The 23,333-nt window shown below is 40.8% G+C and overlaps 1 protein-coding gene across 7 annotated transcripts in view; it reads right to left on the reverse strand.

The window, feature by feature from the left end:
• The window catches only part of NF1 (neurofibromin 1), a 144,501-nt gene that overhangs the window by 103,838 nt on the left and 17,330 nt on the right, over positions 1-23,333 (reverse strand). For all 7 annotated transcript variants that reach the window (XM_069971123.1, XM_069971120.1, XM_069971119.1 and 4 more), the window contains exons 2-11: positions 19,921-20,064; positions 18,185-18,268; positions 8,865-9,055; positions 8,238-8,344; positions 8,032-8,099; positions 7,814-7,889; positions 4,712-4,869; positions 4,243-4,416; positions 2,689-2,817; positions 1,240-1,314 (exon numbers count right to left, since the gene is read on the reverse strand). In XM_069971123.1, the coding sequence (XP_069827224.1) occupies positions 1,240-1,314; positions 2,689-2,817; positions 4,243-4,416; positions 4,712-4,869; positions 7,814-7,889; positions 8,032-8,099; positions 8,238-8,344; positions 8,865-9,055; positions 18,185-18,268; positions 19,921-20,064 (1,206 nt within the window). The remainder of the gene's footprint in view (positions 1-1,239; positions 1,315-2,688; positions 2,818-4,242; positions 4,417-4,711; positions 4,870-7,813; positions 7,890-8,031; positions 8,100-8,237; positions 8,345-8,864; positions 9,056-18,184; positions 18,269-19,920; positions 20,065-23,333) is intronic.

Genomic DNA, 23,333 nt, shown 5'->3' on the forward strand with positions numbered 1-23,333 from the left:
TGCTCACTTAATCCAACAAAACACCGAGCCTCAGACAACACTCCCTCGCCCCCTTTCTTTCCAGTAGGACAACTCCTATGGTCAAATCAGTTATACAAAATTCTACAAAATTCGATATATAACAGAAACCGTACAAACCAACAGGACATATTTAAGGGGTTTCTTTCAAATCACCCGGTCATAGAAACCTATATGTTGCTTGTAATTAAATTCTATTTAAAAATCTCCAGTCTTGCAATACTTATCAGCTGCTGTATGTTCTACAGGAAGTAGTTTATTCTTTCCAGTCTGACACAGTGCTCTCTGCTGCTACCTTTGTCCATGTCAGGAACTGTGCAGAGCAGTAGAAAACCTCCCCTGCTCTAGACAGTTCTTGTCACTGACAGAGGTGGCAGCAGAGAGCACTGTGTCAGACTGGAAATAATACACCGCTACCTGCAGGACATACAGCAGCTGATAAGAACTGGAGGACTGGAGATTTTTAAATAGAAGTATAGATTACAAATCTATATAACTTTTCTGAAACATGTTGATTTGGGAAAAAACACAAACACTTTGACGGAGTACCCCTTTAATGCTACTGAGACGGTAACACAAATCAATCTGAAAGGAGATGTCCCCCTATTTACAATTACATTTTTTTTTAGCTCACATAAAACCATTTTCAATTGATTCTCTTTTAGAATGTTGCCCTAAAATGCATACAGCTCTTGTGACCTGCGTACCAGATGACCTACATGGTGGGACTTTGCTACTAAAACAAGTGTGACCACCAGGCTTTGGTCACATTCAGTGGATGTTTTGATGGGAAACGGAAAAACAAACACCAATGAATGCTGTAGCAACAAATAATCACAGGATTATATTTTTTATTAAGACCTAAAAAAGAAGTGTCATGTTGCTTTGTGGGATAACCCCACAGTTTTCTGGTTTACTCATAGAAAACTAGCTGGTTACGCATATTAAAATGTTCTAGAACTTTAAGAGTATAAATAAACACCATGGGGGAGATTTATCAAACATGGTGTAAAGTGAAACTGTCTCAGTTGCCCCTAGCAACCAATCAGATTCCACCTTTCATTTTCCAAAGAGTCTGTGAGGATTGAAAGGTGGAATCTGATTGGTTGAGCCAGTTTCACTTTACACCATGTTAGATAAATACCCCCCATATTTCATTAAGTTAGGTTAGTATACCACTTAAACTAAATGTCTTTTTCCTCATGTACAGTAAATACTTACGTTTGTGATAATTCTGTGCAAAGAATTAACCAGCACATAATGAAATGTTGAAGGCGAAGACTGTGCCAAACAGATCTGTAAAGAAGAAATCAACAAGAACATTTCAACGTTATTATATAGTCAATAAAAAAAATATAAACTAAAAGTTCCTAAAATCTTACATTAGCTTTACATCAGGTGACATTTAAATAATTTTAAAGGGTATTTCCATTGTTATACAAGTGTCTTGCCATTTCATCTCCCTCAAATCAGATCTTGGGGATGTAAATAACATGAGTGCTGTTTATGTACCCAGACATCCCCTAACTCACTGATACTCTGGATCTAGCAACGTTATCAGGGCTGAATTTATACAATTTGTTTTGTTTAAAGGCAAATGAGGCTCCATGTAACATCGTACACTAAGATGAAAATTAGCTGAACCAGCTAACTTATGTGTGTCTGGCAGTTGCCACATCAAGGCAAATGAATGGAAAGGCTGTCTGATGAGCTGTTAGCACAATTCCTAAAGTAATATTGTCACCCCCTTACTCTGTGTGTGGTTCTCCACACTATCCACAAGCTTAGATACTGCCCATTCAATATATATCTACTCTAAAATCACTTTATTTCATCAGAGGACAGTGTCACCTAGGGGGGGGCTTCACAGCAGTTGAGTGCTCTCCCCCCCCAGCCAGGAGATGGGACCCAACTTCATTGAAGCAGGTAGTGGTCTGGTCGGTGCTGCAAACAGAAGGGTGGCAACTAGAGATGAGCAAACGTCGAGCATGCTCAAGTCCATCCGAACCCCAACTTTTGGCATTTGATTAGCAGTGGCTGCTGAACTTGGATAAAGCCCTAAGGCTATGTGGAAAACATGGATATAGTCATTGGCTGTATCCATGTTTTCCAGACAACCTTAGAGCTTTATCCAAGTTCAGCAGCCACCGCTAATCAAATGCCGAACGATCGGGTTCGGATGGACCCGAACCCGGTTCGCTCATCTCTAGTGGCAACTTTTTCTATTATATTCCAGGTGACACTGTTAACCAAAGAGATGAAGTGAGAGCAAGGGAGGTGACAGCATCACTTCAAACATTAATGGGGAAAGAGCATGAAGGAAACAGAGCTCACAGAAGTGGGACCCCTGCATTTAGCGGATATTTACAGGATATCTTGTGGACATGGCATAAACAGTTAATATACTAATAGGAAAATGTGCCACCACGTTGTGGCAGTCTTAAATACTGAAGAAAAAAACTAAAAATACTTAAAAGGGTTTTTTGGTTTTGAAATATGTTATTGATTTTGATTTCAGATTAAAAAAATTGATTATGCACACACATAGGTAAAAGCACAGTTCTTAGATTGCAGACTGCAGATGCAAATTGCAAATGGTATAACAGTATATTTTATATTCGCTTACTAACTTCTCCATGGTACAAAACAAAAAGTTAGAATTTCACATACTTTGAAATGCTGGTTATTGTGAGGGTTGATCCTAAAGCAAGAAACAAGGCAGTCGATCATGAGATCCACATCTGCATTCTGGTTTCCTGCACCTCTAGAGAAAGGTTTGCTGGGATTGAACAGCAGATTCTAATAAGACAAGAGGTATATGTTAGTCAAATAATTATATAGGACCTGTCACAATTCCTAACCTGTCTGTTTTATTAAATACATACAATGCAAATGAAATCTTTCTCTTTCTAGAGCATCTTTCCTTACACATCTGTAGTGTGCAGTTCCTCTGTTATTTAAATTAGGAATCTATGACTGAAAAAACAACTAGGTGGTACCAATTGGAGGCGTGTGCCAAGACGACATCTGACATTATCCAATCAGAGGTGGCCGTGCCAGACTGTGAAGAGACGCTCCCTGTTGGTAACACCCAGTTGGGTTTTAAGTCATAAAATCCTAGTAGAATAAAATTTTAAAGTTCAAAAAGCTCCAGACATTGCAAAAAAGTAAATAAAAAATATTACATGTGTTTGTGAATACTTGTACAGAACTACTCGAAACTATGCTTTTGATGTAATTTCTACTTTTTCCACAGATTCACCATAGATTTCATCCCTGCTATACTGACAATGGTGAAATATTAGGCCTTTATGGAGGCCACAGAAAACTCCTGTAGTCTAGACACAGAACCTATATGCACGTTACTTTTTTTTTCCCCCGACTTTATGTCCCTTTTTTTCTCCTCTTCAGAAAAAAAACAAAACACTGCACTGATCCCAAGCGGCAAATAAAGATGTCATTAGCCACTCTCTCTTAAGAGTCATTGCAATCAGTATTATATTTAACTAAAATGTACGTGAATGAGGACCCATTCACTTCTATGGCCCTATACACACACACTCATAGGTGTTACGAGTCAGTGTTGGGACCATGGTTCTGTGTTAATGCACATGGCTATGGATGCCCATCCGTGACTGTTGACAGCTCTACAGATGTATGAATCTGACCTTACAACAAAAGTTTGTATTAGTTGGGGTCTGGGTGCCGAGACCCCTGACGATCGTTAGAACAAAGGGGCATAAGTGCTCAGCATCTCTCCTATAACTACTAATTTGCATTCAACAGAATTATAACAAAAGCCTATTTAACTTCCAGCAATTCCATCTCCTAGAAATTCATAGACTACCATTATAACCATAGATGCACTGCACTGCTGAACGCCCCTTTGTTCTACTGATCGGCGCAGGTCTCTGCACGGGGACGCCCCCACCCCACAGATACAAACTTCTGACAAGTTGCTATGATATGTCAGAAGTTTGTTTAAATGATAGGTGCACATTAAATAAAATACAATACATATACACACATATATATATATATATATATATATATACACATACATACATACATACACACAATTATGGAAATAACACACATTCAATGTGCATTCAAAAAAAAATCTGCAAGATTACATGCAGACGATACATTTGGAAAACATGTCGGTAGCTGATGGAGGAAGGCTACGAAATATTGGTGATTCAAGACTTATACAATCACATTTACCTTCAAGTCAATGACTAAAGATTGGACTAGATGAAATATGACAGAATTATCCTCCCAATTGACATATGTGGAGGCCTTGCACAACTTAACACAAGCAATTGCAGCACTTTCAGTCAGTGGTTTTCCTACTCCATGCCCAGTTAAAGCTTTCCTGAGGTTTTCAAGAAACAGTTTCTGCAAATATAGAAAAAAAAAATTGTTAATTTACGTTAAAACACGGACACAGCTTAAAAAACTAAAATCCTATATATATATATATATATATATATATACATACAGATATATATGCGTAGCAAAAGTGCTCTACAGTAAATTTTAATGCATACTTTGCTGTAAAGAGGTAAGAAGCGACTTGCATCAGCAGGCATGGAAATATACCAGCCGTGTGAGGATCTCCCTCCCTCATTCATGTGAACACAGTTTATTTTTAATTTAGTAGTATACGACACTGACATAAGACTTTACCCACCTTGTTCATTTTGTTTTCTTCCACAACCTCCTTCGATATGTCCTGGATAATCTCTGGACACAGAACTAGCAAAATTATCTGCAAGGGCCACACAGCTACTTTTCGCTTGTTGCTTTCTGCAAAACTGTCCACCAGGTCAAACAACTTCTCTGCACAGTCTGGAAGAGGGAACACGTTGTTATTGGCATTGACCTACCTAGCATTATACCCGAGAAGCGGTGACTGTTGCATATTACATTATATATTTAATATTAACAGCCTTTTACATTGGGCAAGACCAGCAATAAGCCGATAGCTGGGATTGTGCCGCCATTAAAATCATTACTGATCAACCACACATCTCGCTGTGTAACAGAGAGAGGATAAAGGGTCATCTACTCCATGACCAAGCAATGGTTTCCTTTTTCATCCTCACATTCCAACTTTTCCAATGACAATGAAGTATGAGGCTTTTAAATGGCCACTGTCATTAATAGAAAAACTTCATGTCACAGGGACTGGTCAAAAGTTTTGATCAGTCAGGGTCTCGCTACTGAGACCCCCGATGATCAGAAGAACGAGTGTGGATCCTGATCCCTTAGATACCAGTCCCCCCAAAAAATGACTTTACGTCAGAGATTTATGTCTGTTAAGTTAAAAAGGTTTTTTAGGTTTTAAATTTTTCCTCATATGTTAGCCGAGGTAACTATACTTACCTACCGAGGTCAACCACAGTTCCCTGCCTGATGGCTTTCGGTCTGTTGCTACTCCTCGCTTGTACCTGCTTCCAAGATGGTGCATGGAAACAGGACAATGTCCATTTATCCAACTACTACAGCAGTGGACCTGAAGTCACTGAACAGCCTGGAATACCCCTTTAGGGTGCGTTCACACATACAGGATCTGCAGCAAATTTCATGGTCTAGATTAGATTTAAAGCAAATCTGCAACTTCAAATCTGCTGCAGATCCTGTATGTGTGAACCTACCCTAAATACTGACAGACATCCTATTAGGCTTTGCCACAGGAAAGCACTAATAGTATAAAGATGGCATGCAATCTCATTTTAAGGGCATTATTGGCAGAGACAGAGGTATCTCAAACACCATGCCCCATTATGTGTCCTGATAGCTGAGCTTCTGCTCTAATATGCAGCAAATGACCTCTATTACACACATACTGGTATCATTATGGGACTAACAGCTTCACTAAACTTATTTGCTAAATTTAACAGTGTAAACCTTTTTAACCCCTTCGGGACCAGGCTAATTTTCGTTTTTTTCCTCCTTGTGCTCTTATGAGCCCTTATTTTTTGCGTCATTAATTGTACTTTGCAATGACAGGCTGAATTTTTGCATAAAGTATACTACGAAACCAGAAAAAAATTCAAAGTGTGGTGAAATTGAAAAAAAAAAACGCATTTCTTTTATTTGGGGGGAATTGTGTTTTTACGCCATTCGCCCTGGGGTAAAACTGACTTGTTATGCATGTTCCTCAAGTTGTTACGATTAAAACGATATGTAACATGTATAACTTATATTGTATCTGATGGCCTGTAAAAAATTCAAACCATTGTTAACAAATAAACGTTCCTTAAAACCGCTCCATTCCCAGGCTTATAGCGCTTTTATCCTTTGGTCTATGGGGCTGTGTCAGGTGTCATTTTTTGCCCTATGATGTTTACTTTCTATAGATACCTTGATTGCGCATATACGACTTTTTGATCGCTTTTTATTAAATTTTTACTGGATTTGATGCTACCAAAAATGCGCAATTTTGCACTTTGGGATTTTTTTGCGCTGACGCTGTTTACCGTGGGAGATCAGGAATGTGATTAATAGTTCGGGCGATTACGCACGCGGCGATAGCAAACATGTTTATTTATTTATTTGTTTACTTTTATTTATAACCTGGGAAAAGGGGGGTGATTCAGACTTTTATTAGGGGAGGGGGATTTTTTTTTTACACATATACTAGAAGCCCCCTAGGGGACTTCTAGTATATACACTTTGATCTCTCATTGAGATCTTTGCTGTATAGATATACAGCAAAGATCAATGAGATCGGCACTCATTTGCCGAACGATCTTGGACGAGTCCCCGGCCAGCATCAGACAGGGAGATCGCTCCTCCGGGACAACCGCCACCGCCAAACGACATCTCCGCCACTAGACACCAGGGAACGGTTGTATCCGGTAATCGGATGCAGCTGTCATGTTTGACAGCTGCATCTGATTACTGTATTAGCGGGCACGGCGATCAGACCGTGCCCGCTAATACCGGCAGTCCCAGGCTACAAGCGGCACGGGACCGCCGCGGTTCAGAGCGGGGTCGCCGCGTGGCCCCGCTGTGAACGCCCGCACCCACGCGAGGACGTACAGTTACGTCCTCGTGGGGGAAAGGGTTAAAGAACTAGCTTTGCCCTCATAAAAAACACCACATCACATTTATTTTCAATCCCCTGGTACGAACATACACCAATATTTAACAGGAAATATAACGCAGTGGGAGATCGTTCTGAAACCTAGTGCCCTTGTTAACAAATCAGGTTGCTTTTTTTATTTTCCAAAGGGCCCAAGAGGATAAAAGATGAAATCTGACTGGTTGACCAGGGAACATTTCATTATTCTTCTGCACGAGTTTCTTCAACATTGTGTCACTTTTCCATCACTGTATCTGGTCATAGCTAGAATCTGCCTATCCAGCAGTAATTGGTTACAAATACAGATTAGGGATGGTCCGAACCGAGTTCGGTTCGAGTTCGTACTAACCCGAACCATCGGTAATGATTCCCGCTGTCTTCCCGCTCCGTGGAGCGAACGGATCCAGCGGGAGGACCGCCTGGAAAACTGGGATACAGCCATAGCCATAGGCTGTATCCCAGTTTTCCAGGCATTACTCCCGCTGTATCCGCCCGCTCCACGGAGCGGGCAGACAGCGGGAATCTGCTGCCGAGCGTTCGGGTTCATACGAACCCGAACCTCGGCAGGTTCGGACCATCCCTAATACAGATGCACGGCTGTGTACAAAGGTCAGCAAAAGTAAAAAAAATCTTTGTATACCCCTATATATCATTCACTGGAGATAATCCAGAGATGTTATTTATCATTCTAAAAAGACTTACCTGCCATATCAGTCTGAGGTCTCTGGTACAATTTGGTAAACTCATCAGGATAATTCTCTACCCAATTCCAGAAGGCCTGCAAAACAGATAATAACAGGTCCTAAATATTCTGTTTAATATTCAGTTTACCAGCTGTTGGCCAGTAACCCTATTACCATATACCAGAATAATATAAAATAGATGTCATACCAATAGGTAAATAATATTAACATATATACCTTTTCCAGACTGTTGATAACCGCCAGCTGGGCCACCTTCTTAAGAGATTTAAACTTGAAGACTGTCTCTAAAAAAAACAAAGGTAAGGCTTCATTACTACAGTACGAACATATTCCTGCTGTAACAAAGAAACATGCATTGTTTTGGAGGACAGACTAGCACATAAGTTGGCATCATTGGCATACTGTGTGCCCATCCCACTAACCTTGTAAAAGTCTTTTAAGTTTAGCGCAGTCCACATTGATGTACTGTATCAAATCTATATCATGAACGTCAGCGTTATCCTCTGAGCAAACCGTCAGTTCTTGTAGCCTTCAGAGAGAATAAAAAAGGATTAAATATAACCTAACTATGCCACATAATGCACAGAAATGCCATAAATGTACTAAGGGAACAAAAATAAATTTAAATGTGGGCACTAAGTACTAAGAACCAAAGCAGAAAATATTTCCCAAATTTAAATGGGGGAAAAAATTTGTGGGACAGAAGACAATCCAGAAGTATAACCTCTATACCCTACAAGTGCCAGATAGCTTCTATAACATCTAATAGACACACAAAACAACTGATCTCTCAATATATATAATATATATATATATATATATATATATATATATATATATATATGTATGAAGAGTGTGGCATCTAGGTTAAAAACAGAAAAACCAGGATAAGAAAGAGCTCCAACTTTCGGAGTCGATAGCAGCTAGCTCACCCAGAAAAAACCACGCAGGTATGGGCACGCTCCATACCTCCCTAATGCCTCCATTATAAACATCATATTTCAACAATTCACAGAACTTTTACATACTGCTCTATAAAAGGTTCTCACCTTGTAGAAATACGACTGAAAACCGCATTAAAATTATTGCAGCTTAAAGAAAACAGGACTCCTGATGCAGAAATCCGGAGCTCGGCTGCATGCTGGTTACCCTCTCGATGAGTATGGATGAAATGGCATATCTCAGGTAGCAGTTGCTTGACAAGCATTGTCTCATCCAATCGCATACAGTCTTTTGGTTGCTGAAAGAGAAAAATACAATAAAACATATATGTTTATGTGATCTATTAGCAAAGCCAAATATTCCCAACTTCCCACTCAGGTTGAACATCTGGTAATGATATACATGGCATTATGCTTCAGTTATACATATATATCCAAAAGTGAAGGCCTTTAAACGTCGTTCAGTTTGATAAATTTTATCCAGAGAGCGCTCCCACAATCCGCTACCAATGAAAAAAAATGTGTTCTCAACAAGCATGGAACTGCATGAAGCTATATATATTACACACACACACATCAAGCTGTCCAGGGAAACAGTCCAGGACTTGAATTCAATGTCTGTGTCGTCCATGTTTCACAGACAGAACACAGGACGGGTGTGTGCAGCCTTTTCTTCTAACCTTAAAGTAGTGCTCTGGGGGAAATATAGTTTTCACATCGACTAATGCCGCAAAGTTACAGATTTGTATTTTACTTGGATTTAAAAATCTCAGACCTTCTAGTACTTACCAGCTGCTGTATGTCCTGCAGAAAGTGGTGTTTTTTTCCAGTCTGACATGGTGCAGGAGAAGTTTTCTATGAGGAATTGCTCCTGCTCTGGACAGTTCCTGTTACAGACAGAGGTGGCAGCAGAGAGCACTGTGTCAGACTGGAAAGAGCATACCACTTCCTGCAGGACATACAGCAGCTGTTAAGTACTTAAATACTCCAGATTTTAAAATAGAAGTAATTTACAATCCTGTATAAGTTTCTGACACCAGTTAGAAATGCTTGGAGAAACGCTGTGGATTGCTAGAGTCAAATTGCACAATCAATATGCCAAAATACCAAAATCTGCAGTGGCAAATTGCAACAAATCCACAACAAAATTGGCAAGATTTGGTGTTGATTTTCTGCTGTGAAATTACCTGCTGAGACTCTGTTCTGTTTCCATTGCAAAAAAAATCTGCACTCTCTCCATATCATGGAAAATCGATCTAAGGGTGTCCATACACAAAGCAGCAGTGCAATGGTAACTGCTCAACATAACTGCTCCTGTAAAGGGTTCACACTCTGCAATACGTTTTTTTTTTTTTTTCTTCATCAGTTTTATGCAAAAAAAAAAAAAAAAAAAAAAAACAACAACTGATGCATCAGATTTGATCCGTTCTTCCATTGACTTCCTTCTTTTTATAATGGAAGTCAGTGGAAAAACGGATGCACACAAATGCAGCCGTTTTTCATCCTTTTCTTGCATAAAAGGAATGAAAAAAAAATAATTATTGCAAAAACGCAATTTGTAATACTAACGCCTAACTGTAAGAATGGGAGCGGTCTTACACTGGGTTCACACTGTGTTTTTGCATTTATTTGGGGGTTTTTTTTAGTGCAAAAAAACATTGTTGACAGTGTGTGTGTGTGTGTGTGTGTGTGTGTATGCTAACAGTAAACATTTAAAACATACGTTAAAAGGACGGCAAAAACGCAGTATGTGCACATAACGGAATTCGAGCAGATGACTTCTAGCGAAATCTGCTTGAGCTCAGAATGGAGCCTATGGGACTGGTGGAATTTCAAGCGGAAGCAAGCAACGGAATCCGCTGGAAGTTATCGGCGTAAATTCCTTAGTGTGCACATGCCCTACAGTAATAAAAGACTAGTTCAAGGACAGACTTACATTGGAATTAGGCATTAAAGGTGGTCTTTGTGGATATTACAAATACCATTTCACCAGGTTAGTAGTGAATCAGTAAGTATATGCCCAAATGATAATATTCTACTTTACACCCAATGGGGGAGATTCACCACACTGGTGTAAAGTAGAATTGGCTCAGTTGCCCCTAGCAACCAGATTCCACTTTTCATTTTTCAAAGAATCTGTGAGAAATGAAAAGTGGAATCTGATTGGTTGCTGATTAGTTGCTACTTTACATCAGTTTGATAAATCTCCCCCAATATGTCTAATTATAACAAAATATTTTAGTATTGTAGAAAATACAATATAAGATCCTAGACATATGAAAGAACAGCATACTATGAGCAGAAAGACGGAAGGGGTGTCCCAAGGGAAGTTCGTTCAGGGTTATTAAAGTAGGAAACACCTGCAAAAACCATCTCTGCTGTCTGGCAATGACAAGATCAGCTGTAGCAGTATGGACAGTAAGAAAACATATTGCACTTTTCCACCCATTCACTCCCAAGTACAACGCAAAGAAAGGCAAATGTAAAATGAACTCATGTGCTGCATGTGGCCAAATATATGTTCCAGAGGAGGAGGCACCCATTAAATCACTTTTACTTTACGTTAGGAAAAGCACCATGTAATGAATACGTTTGTATGTATATATGCGCGCGTGTGTGTGTGTGTATTATATTATATATATACATACATACACACACACACGCGCGCGCGCATATATACATACATACACACACTATCGTTCAAAAGTTTGGGGTCACATTGAAATGTCCTTATTTTTGAAGGAAAAGCACTGTACTTTTCAATGAAGATAACTTTAAACTAGTCCTAACTTTAAAGAAATACACTCTATACATTGCTAATGTGGTAAATGACTATTCTAGCTGCAAATGTCTGGTTTTTGGTGCAATATCTACATAGGTGTATAGAGGCCCATTTCCATCAACTATCACTCCAGTGTTCTAATGGTACAATGTGTTTGCTCATTGGCTCAGAAGGCTAATTGATGATTAGAAAACCCCTGTGCAATCATGTTCACACATCTGAAAACAGTCTAGCTCGTTACAGAAGCTACAAAACTGACCTTCCTTTGAGCAGATTGTGTTTCTGGAGCATCACATTTGTGGGGCCAATTTAACGCTCAAAATGGCCAGAAAAAGAGAACTTTCATCTGAAACTCGACAGTCTATTCTTGTTCTTAGAAATGAAGGCTATTCCATGTGAGAAATTGCTAAGAAATTGAAGATTTCCTACAACGGTGTGTACTACTCCCTTCAGAGGACAGCACAAACAGGCTCTAACCAGAGTAAGTGGGAGGCCGTGTTGCACAACTAAGCAAGAAGATAAGCACAATAGAGTCTCTAGTTTAAGAAACAGACGCCTCACAGGTCCCCAACTGGCATCTTCATTAAATAGTACCCGCAAAACACCAGTGTCAACATCTACAGTGAAGAGGCGGCTGCGGGATTTTGGGCTTCAGGGCAGAGTGGCAAAGAAAAAGCCATATCTGAGACTGGCCAATAAAAGAAAAAGATTAAGATGGGCAAAAGAACACAGACATTGGACAGAGGAAGACTGGAAAAAAGTATTGTGGACGGATGAATCCAAGTTTGAGGTGTTTGGATCACAAAGAAGAACGTCTGTGAGACGCAGAACAAATGAAAAGATGCTGGAAGAATCCCTGATGCCATCTGTTAAGCATGGTGGAGGTAATGTGATGGTCTGGGGTTGCTTTGGTGCTGGTAAGGTGGGAGATTTGTACAGGGTAAAAGGGATTCTGAATAAGGAACGCTATCACTCAATTTTGCAACGCCATGCCATACCCAGTGGACAGCGCTTGATTGGAGCCAATTTCATCCTTCAACAGGACAATGACCCTAAACACACCTCCAAATTGTGCAAGAACTATTTACAGCAGAAGCAGGCAGCTGGTATTCTATCGGTAATGGAGTGGCCAGCGCAGTCACCAGATCTGAACCCCATTGAGCTGTTGTGGGAGCAGCTTGACCGTATGGTACGCCAGAAGTGCCCATCCAACCAATCCAACTTGTGGGAGCTGCTTCTAGAAGCGTGGGGTGCAATTTCTCCAGCTTACCTCAACAGATTAATAGCTAGAATGCCAAAGGTGTGCAATGCTGGAATTGCTGCAAAAGGAGGATTCTTTGACGAAAGCAAAGTTTGATGTAAAAACAATGTTATTTCTTAAATACAAATCATTATTTCTAACCTTGTCAATGTCTTGACTCTATTTTCTATAAAGGGGTACTCCGGCAAAAAAAATATTTATATTAAATTAACTGGTGTCAGAAAGTTCTCTAGATTTGTAAATTACTAATATTTAAAAATTACTTTTTTAAAAAAATCTCAAGTCTTCCAGTACTTATCAGCTGCTGTATATCCTGCAGTAAGTGGCGTATTCTTTCCAGTCTTACACACTCCTCTTTAATACCACCTCTGTTGGTGACAGGATCCGTCCAGAGCAGGAGAGGTTTTCTATTCCAGTCTGTTTATTGGTTTTTCATAACAATAACCTTAATAAATTACATTATAGCAAATGTAGCATCAACAATACCAGTTTAAATGTAACTTACATAGAACACTAAGAGGTCCTAATGTTAAGAACATGTTTAACAAAATAGGAAAAAAAAAAATAGTATTAACCCCTTCGGGACCAGGCTAATTTTCGTCTTTGCGTTTTCGTTTTTTCCTCCTTGTGCTTAAAAGGCCATAGCACTTACATTTTTACACCTACAGACCCACATGAGCCTTTATTTTTTGTGTCATTAATTGTAGTTTGCAATGACAGGCTGAATTTTTGCATAAAGTACACTGCAAAACCAGAAAAAAATTCTAAGTGTGGTGAAATTGAAAAAAAAACAAACGCATTTCTTTTATTTGGGGGGAATGTGTTTTTACGCCATTCGACCTGCGGTAAAACTGACTTGTTATGCATGTTTCTCAAATCGTTACAATTAAAACGATATGTAACATGTATAACTTTTCTTGTATCTGATGGCCTGTAAAAAATTCAAACCATTGTTAACAAATATAAGTTCCTTAAAATCGCTCTATTCCCAGGCTTACAGCGCTTTTATCCTGTGGTCTATGGGGCTGGATGAGGTGTCATTTTTTGCGCCATGATGTCTTCTATCGGTACCTTGATTGCGCATATACGACTTTTTGATCACTTTTTATTACATTTTTTCTGGATTTGATGGGACCAAAAATGCGCAATTTTGCACTTTGGGATTTTTTGCGCTGACGCCGTTTACCGTGCGAGATCAGGAATGTGATTAATTAATAGTTCGGGCGATTACGCACGCGGCGATAGTAAACATGTTTATTAATTTATTTACTTTTATTTAAAACGTGGGAAAAGGGGGGTGATTCAGACTTTTATTAGGGGAGGGGGCTTTTTACTAATAATACTTTTTTTAAAATTATTTACACATATACTAGAAGCCCCCCTGGGGTTAGGGTTATTCCCCCTGGGGGACTTCTAGTATATACACTTTGATCTCTCATTGAGATCTTTGCTGTATAGTTATACAGCAAAGATCAATGAGATCGGCACTCGTTTGCTTTCGACTGCTGCAGCCGAAAACAAACGAGTGTCGAGCCAGGGACAGCGCCATCTTGGAGCGGTCCCTGGCCGGCTTCAGTAATGGAGATCGGAGGAGCGATCTCACCCACTAGACACCAGGGAAATGCTGCGTCCGGTAATCCGTGCCCGCTAATACAGTAATCAGATGCAGCTGTCAAACATGACAGCTGCATCTGATTACTGTATTAGCGGGCACGGCGATCGGACCGTGCCTGCTAATACCCGCGGTCCAGGGCTACAAGCGGCACCCGGGACTGCGGCGGTTCAGAGCGGGGTCGCCGCGCGGCCCCCCTCTGAACGCCCGCACCCGCGCGAGGACATACAGTTACGTTCTCGTGCGGGAAAGGGTTAAACAGGCATTGATATTCCAGAAGTCACTCAAGCTGTATATATTACTTATAAACATGAAGAGGCTATAGCAGGGAACGTTTTCTATGGGAATTACGGCTGCTGTAGACGGTTCCTGACATAGACAGAGGTGGCAGCATTGAGTGCTGTGTCAGACTGGAAAGAATACACCACTTCCTGCAGGACATACAGCAGCTGAAAAGTAGTAGAAGGCTTGAGATTTTTAAACAGAAGTAAATTAGAAATCTATGTAATCTATCTAACTTTCTTAACCCAGTTGATCTGAAAAAAAAATCGTTAAAAGTACCCCTTTAAATCAGCATCTTCACATTTATGGCAGTCATGGCACTCCAGGGTTGGTTGAATTCCATCACAGGCACAACTCTTTCAACTTATTGAGACACTGAATAGATGACCACCTAAACAAAATCTTATTGAACAAATAATACAATAAAAACCTCTCCTATCATTACTATTCTCTCACTGCAGCACCAGCTGGAAGGCCAAAGCAGGGCTTGCAGCTCCTGAAAAGTGAGAGTAATAAAAATAACTATCGTCCATGCCAGAAGAGTTAGAAAATGAGGAAAAGGGTTCAATGCACACCGAGCAATAGACGAGGAATTGAAGAATCTGATCTTAATTTTTGCTTAAAATTCCCCCCTCTAAATTATGAACAGAGCCATGTCTCATTAAGGTTTCTGCTGCAGATCTGCTTTCTGCCCAAAGTAGTGATATGTCACTTCTTAGGGCTCATACACACTAAGCAAAAGAGGCGAATGTTTGTGCTCCAAAATCTTCCCGTTTAAATTGAGCAAAGCACTTTTCCATTGTTTTCAATGGTCTTTGCACTGTGCTTTTCACACAGCGGAATTTCCATCCGTAAATTGAGGATCCTCTTTCCGTCCAAAGAAGTGACATGTTACTTCTTTGGGCGGATTCGGTTAGAGGAATCCTATAGAAGTCAATGGGGCTTGAACTCTGCTTAAAATTCTGCTTAAATTCTGCCAGAACAGAATAGGGCTGGGTTCACACTGAGGAATTCTCGCGGATAAATTCCGCAGAATTCCGTAGCCTGTACGCGCGCCTTTCAGACGGCTCCATAAACACCATTCTATGGGCCAGCTGATTCCACATTCCGCCGAAAGAATTGACACGTCAATTTTTTCGGCGGAATCAGCCGACCCATAAAATGCTGTCTATGGAGCCGGCGGAAAGGCGCGCGGCCATGCGTGCATACAGGCGACGGAATTCTGCAGAATTTATCCGCGAGAATTTCTCAGTGTGAACCCACCCTTAAAGAGGAAGTTCAAGCAGAAATCTCTCCTCTTCAATTCCTCGTCTACTGCTCAGTGCGCATAAGCCCATTGGGTGGATTCTACTAGAGGAATCCTATAGGTCCTATAAATCAATGGGACTTGAATTCTGCTTAAAATTCCACTCAAATTCAGCTCCTATTCTGCCAGAGCAGTGTGCATGAGCCCTTACTAAGAGACTGATACAAGGTTATATTCACACTAAGAAATAGGAGAGTATTTAGCAAAGAATTGAAGAGGAAAGTTTTTAGCTTTAAATTCCTCGCCTGTTCATCTCCAGCAGAAATCGAACAGAATTCGAGTGGAATGCAAGCGGAATTCAAGCAGAAATTCAAGCCCCATTGACTTCTGTAGGATTCCGTGAGCGGAATCTGCCCAAAGGATTGACAGGTCAATTCTTCAAGCGAAAAGGGGATCCACTGCGGAATTTCCATGCTGGAAATTCCACCATGTGAACAACAGTGCGAAAATCCTACGAAAATCAATGAGACAATGCTAAGTTTATATTTTACGGCCAAAATTTTAACCGAATCCGCGGCAAATTTGCTGCGGATTCCACTGTGGATTCTTTAATGTGAACATACCCTAAGGCAGAGGTTCATAAGCATAAGGTCAAGCAGCAAACAAAAGGGACCACAAATCTACATCATGTCATTCCAATATCACTTTACCATAGGAGGACACCAAGTGACCGGCAAAAAAGAAGGGCAAGCAGTAGGTAGGGTGAAATGTATGGCTAGGACAGTTTGAAACATCCTTCTAGAGGCCGGCCTGTGGTTGCGCAAACGTGGACAAACGCCCTTCATCAAGGGCAAGCAAAGAAGAGCCAGGCAGAAGTCTGCAAATGACTACAGGGATTGGACCAAAGGGAATTGCAAGGGGGACGTCATATACCAACCACAAACGTAAAAAGACCATACCCAACATGTTTCCCTGTGATTATCCAACACAGTTCATCAGGGGATTAGTGGTCCTATCATTTGCAACAATTATGCAACACTTATTCCTTGACATGCACTTATCAATAAGATATGTTAAGTGCAAAAGAAATTCCAAAAATATGTAAAGTGCTAAGAAGATCGCAGCAATCACAATCCACTGGCAGTGTATATCAGGGAATCCCCACTATCAAATGCCTATGCATTACTTGTACCACATTATGAAAGTCACTTATTTTGCACTGAAGTGAAACATTTACACCACATCATTACCAAGGGTACACATATAGATACAAGTGTAAAAACTGCTGATCCGGGCCTCTTACTATGCCCTCGCCAGTGTGTTAGATTAAAGGACGACGTGCTACCTATTTGGCAGCATGCAGAGATTCCGTGCGATTCACAACACATTGCACTTTATCATTTTTGCCTCTGCTTACATGGTATATACCTTTTGGATTTAGGACTGGTTGGTACATTATGGAATATTGTGTTAATACCGTATATCGTATATAGCTAGCTGGACCTTGAAGAACACATAATTTACCCCTGGTGGTTGTATTTGACTTGTGATTTTAATTCCTGGGTAGCAATGCGTTTTATATCCATGTAATAAAATAAAGTATATAATAAATAAATAAATATATATATATATATATATATATATATATATTATACATATATATATATATATATTATACATATATATATATATAGATGGTTGGTGTGCTGGCTCTTTTTATAACATACTCTCCCCTCCCCCCCTTCAGTATTACTTGTGTTTTTGAAGTAATTTTTCACACTGTTTTCACAGTCATATGTGTACCAGCCCCAAATGTAATACAAGTTGCTCTTTATAAACAGTTTAGCTGTGAGTATGTTTCACAGTGTGGTCCGACTGGAATGGGAAAAAAGTTGTGACACTCTTAGGGTATGTGCACACTGAGTAAAGCAGTGCTTCCGTCACTCTCCGCTCAAAGAATTAACATGTCAAGTCCTTGTACGGAGAGTGGCGACCTGAAAGCCCTCCCATAGACACTCTGGGGAAGGCGGGATTCCACCACTTTTAGTGTGAACATACCCTTAAACTGTCGCATTTCATATATCAGATACAACTGCAAGGAAAACCTGTTTTGAAGAAAAAAAAAAAAACTCAAGCCACATGGAAGCGAAAAAGTAGCTACAAGATTTGCTACAAATATAGCAAAATAAAAAAAAAGCTGGATAAATACAAGGCTAAATTACCCCCTTTGTCTTTAAATACTCACCCCAGCAAGACATTTTTCCAGTGTATCCAATATAATCAGCTGAGACAGATATAAGTTCTTTTCAGCAGCTTCTCCAAATATCCTCTGTAGGGAACACAGAGACAGAAAAAAATCATCAGCTGTATATATAATTATTAGGGTATAGACAAATATTTTTTTTGCCTGCACAGACTGGTCTATTAAAAAAAAAAAAAAAAAAAAAAAAAAAAAAAAAGAACCTCCGGTTTGTATACAGTGGTACCTTGGTTTAAGATTAACTTGGATTAAGAGCATTTTGGTTTAAGAGCTCACAATTTATCAAAATTGTAACTTGGTTTAAGGGGCATGGTCTGCATAGAGGGGTCTACAGCACTGTACTCTGACCCAGGAAGTCTTCCTCAACTTCCAAATCATAGCAGATCCACTACAGCCTGGGGCTCGCATCAGGGGACAGGACTGTTGAGGTAATCTTTTCATAGCTGTAACCCCTCTCTCCCCAGACAGAGAGTACTGCTATACTGTGCCCACATATGTCCTGCTCCTTCCTTCAGGCTCCCTGAAGTCTCTGTCAGCCCTTGTGTTTCCCATCCTCGCCATTATGGGGATCTGCAGTTCATTCCTGTATCTGCAAACTGCTGCTGTGTTATCAGGTTTATGCCCTTACTATACATTATACACCACATGCTGGTTGCTATACTGTACAGTAATTTATATCACATATTCTGCTGTTTCTAAATCTTTGTTTTATTAGTTTTACAAGTTATTCAGAATTTTAAAAAATTATGTTTGGGGTTTCGAACCAATTGTCTGCATTTCAATGATTTCTTATGGTAAAATTTGCTTCAATTTAAAGGACAACTCCGGCGGGACCCCCCCAAAAAAAAAAATAACACAGACACACACAGACACCATACTCACCATCCCTCCGGTGACGATCGCCACTCCATTCGCCCGCCGTCCGCCTCACCGTCACCTGCGTCCGCCGTCCAGCGATGTCTCCTTCTTCCGGGTCCATGAGAGAGAAAAGGCTGCCAGCGCGCTTGCGCACCGGCAGCCTTTTCATTGGCTGGAGCGCATCACATGGCTTCCAGCAAGCTCAGCCAATCAGGGCTGAGCAAGCTGGAAGCCATGTGATGCGCTCCAGCCAATGAAAAGGCTGCTGGTGCGCATGTGCACCAGCAGCCTTTTCTCTCCCATTCACTCTCAATGAAGACGCCGAGGAGGAAGAAGACCCGGACCGCCCCCAGCTCTGACATCACCCGACACCAGAGAAGAGGACCGTGACGACCGTAATAGGTAATGTATATATTCTTTAACTTCCGGGGTGGGGGGTCGGGGGTCGGAAAGTGGGGGAAGGGGGCCAGACCGGGTATTTAACCACATTATAAAGTTATATAACTTTGTAATGTGTGTTAAATAAGCCAAAAAAAAATTTCGCCGGAGTTGTCCTTTAAGAGTGGATTTGGATTACAGGCACAGTCCTGGAATAAATTATGCTCGTAATCCAAGGCACGACTGTATATGCAAATTTGCTAGTTTGGGCCAGTGGTACATTGGCTTCAAACTGAAATATAATTTCTGGCATAAAATACCGCAAGTCTGTTGTGTTACTGGTCATGCCCCCTCCCGGTTAAGCACTGGTCATTGTTTGGAAAAGAGGCATGAGCTGTGCAAATATGTAAAAGGTTATAAAAAAAACAAAAAAAAGTATATGCCACCCGTCAGAACCCACTAAACAGAACCCTGCAAGCACTTACCATGTTGTTGACATTTTTTAGGATGTGTGTAAGCCCACTTATAACCAGAGAAAACTTGTACTTTGAAATGTTTATGAGACACTCTTTGTTGTGCTCCATGCTGACTTTGGTGTGTGTATTCTGCTGCCCAGCTTTAATTGGAAGCTGCACAAAAGGGAAAAAAATAGGTTTTAGACAAGAAAACATATACAGAATGCTGACTGTTTCAAACTGCAAACGTGATGCTAAACAATGAACCTCTCAAATGACTTCTCATTTCTGAAGATAGGCGTCAGCATATAGGTGACGACATATAGGTGGGCAGATTTCCCATGCTGCAGAATAGACACCAACTTCCCGGTACAAATATGCTGTAAAGTACAGCACAGAACCTCATTCACACACTGCAGAAACAACTCCGCTCCGATGAGTGGTCACGCTGCGTTCTCACATACACAGCTCGCTTCGTGTGGTGCACATTTCAGGTCTTCTTTTAGAAAATGAACATATTTTACAAACTACCATTACCATGGCAACTTAAAGAAGAAGTCCGATGGTCAGCAGGGGGGAAATTGATTACAAGTACTAACTTACCTCACTCCGTGCCTGCAGCAGGTGGCGGGACTAGCCACGGGACCCGCACTGGGCTCCGGGCTCTCTGAAGCTGACAAGTCACAGCCCAGCTGATGTACAGCCTGCTCAGCCAATCACTGACTGGCAGAGCAACCAGTCCATCATCCGAGACAGGCCTTCCCCCCACTCCCCGGAGGAAAAATGCCTTCCGGCAGGGGTCCCACGGCCGCTCCAGCCGATCACTTTGGGCACAGGGAATACTAAGTTAGCACTTGTAATCAATTTCCCCCTTCGAGGATGCCAGATTTTATAATCCACTGCTGCGGATTCTGTACGTGTGAACACACCCTTAAATTGTTTTCAATATGCAGAATAAATGTATTTAAAGGGATACTCTGTACAACAAAAAACAAGGATGTCTGGGGGGCGATGGGAACATAATTATGTTCTATGACCTATCTCGATGTCCTGCAGCACCTTGGCTTATGATCACTCACTGTTCTCATGTATCTCCGATTTCCTATGTCACCACGACACTACAGCACCTGTCCGCACAGCCAGTCACTGCGGAGGTGTCCCGCCTCAGTCACCGATTGGCTGAGCAGCCATTTTGAGCAAGGCCATAACATCAAAAGATTGGGAGATACAGAAGACCAGTGAATGACTAAGCATTGGGGGCATTTGGATGAGTAAGCATAACTTTTATTGTTATGTTATCCCCAACCACTGCCCTCCTTGCTATTTTAATTTTGCCTCCTATAAATAAAGGGTTTTGCAAAGCTTTGCTTTGAGTTTTCACTTACCACATACCATTCTTGACTTTTTCCACCCAAAGGGGATGTTCAGATAGGAATAGGTGAGGGATTGAAGTGTAACGTTTTCTGCTTGGAATTCCTCGCCTCTTCAGCTCTGGCAGAATAGGCATGGAATTGAAGCGGCATAAGCGCAGAATTCAAGCCCCTCTGACTTCCATAGGATATCTCTAACAGAATCCGCCCCAAAGAATTGACATGTCAATTCTTTGGGCAGAAAGCGGATTGTCAGCGGAAAATGTCAAAAATTCAGCTGTGTGAACAAGGGATTGGAAATCCCATTGAAGACAATGGGACATTGCTCCATTCATATTTCTCTGGCACAATTTCAAGAGGAATCTGTGGTAAATTAAGCTTGATTTCACTTCTAAATCCTCAACGATTCCTCAGTGAGAACATACCCTTAAAGGGGTTGTCCAGCGATAATCTCTTTCTTTCATATCAACTGGTGTCAAAGTTATATAGTTTTGTAATTTACTTCTATTAAAAATCTCAAGTCTTCCCATACTTCTTAGCTGCAGTATGTCATGCAGGAAATGATTTATTTTCAGTCTGACACAGTGCTCTCTGCTGACATCTCTGGCCAAGACAGGAACTGTCCATATTAGGAGAGGTTTTCTATGGGGATTCATAGAAAACCGAGACAGAGTTCCTGTGTCGGCCAAAGGTGGCAGCAGAGAGCAGTGTGTTAGACTGAAAATAAACCATTTCCTGCATGACATACAGCAGCTAATAAGTATGGGAAGACAAGATTTTTTAATAGAAGTAAATTACAAAACTATATAACTTTCTGACAATAGTTAATTGGAAAGAAAAAGATTTTCGCTGGACTTTCCCTTCAAGTTCGAAATGTCTGATCTCCTGATCAGTTGGATACCACACTGCCTGCAATATCTCTATACTGCAGTGTATTATGTCTAATAGGCATTGTCTACTGTATACTGCAGACCGGGAGGCCACTGGCAAGCCCATGGATGTTACAGAAATCTATTAGCACCTAGCAGGGCACAGATGAGGTGACCAATCACTAACCATTGAGATTGCAGTGAACAGCTGGGATCATAGCTATTCTCTGATTTCAGCCACTGAAGTTGGGTGGAAGCTTTGTAATACCGTTGGCACCCAGGACACCGTATACACATTTGATGGCCGTCCTAGCCACCAAAACATCAGCGGATTTGAACAGCTTTCATCTATGATATTATCTTCAGTGTAAGCCTTTTGAATGACTGCTGTGGTTTTATTACTGAACACTCACATGGTTGATTAACGATCTGCATGGCAAGAATAACGCAGTATACGGTGGTAACCCTGCCCTCTATGTAATGGAACCTCAACAGACCTCTATATAAGTCAATAGGATTTGCTGGTAACCTCCTGGATCAGCTATTACAAACAAAAGTCACAATGCTAGTGTGAACAGAGCTCTAGACTACTCGGCCTATTAATGGACGTTCCCAGAGGCACCCTTATCAGTATTTACCATTGCCTACATCCTGCATCTATTACAGGTTTTATAAAGCACTTTCAGCTCTTCACATTCCCTGCTTTTTACTCTTCTTCACAAAACCCCTTGTCAAGATCATTTCAACAAAGAAACATTTCAGTTAAGTCTACCAGCTCAATAGTTAACAAATGGGAAGCCAATTGGTGTGTGACCGCAGAAGAATGCTTTCAGGGTCAACTCAAACAAAGTGTCAACTGTTTGGTAATGACTGCATGGTGCGGTCCAGCCCTCATACATTCTGACCCTCCTCGCACTGTTCTAACCTATGGGCTTGGACTGCTATAAACAAAGCTGCCCGGCCTGCTTACTGCAGGTGCATCACTGGGTGCTGGACCATTGACACACAAAGCTCTGATACATATGTTATCATTTAGAAGAAATATCAACCCATCCAAGTATAGAGCGAATGTAGAGGGGGGAGGATATGGATATTCTCATTAACATTACAGCTTTTCCTTGTCTGGTTATTCTGGTTTGTGATGACAACTACTGTACAGTATATAATAAATATTCATTTTTTTTGTTCAACAATAAGTGAGCAT

The sequence above is a fragment of the Dendropsophus ebraccatus genome, chromosome 5 (assembly GCF_027789765.1).
Source record: "Dendropsophus ebraccatus isolate aDenEbr1 chromosome 5, aDenEbr1.pat, whole genome shotgun sequence".
Lineage (NCBI taxonomy): Eukaryota > Metazoa > Chordata > Amphibia > Anura > Hylidae > Dendropsophus > Dendropsophus ebraccatus.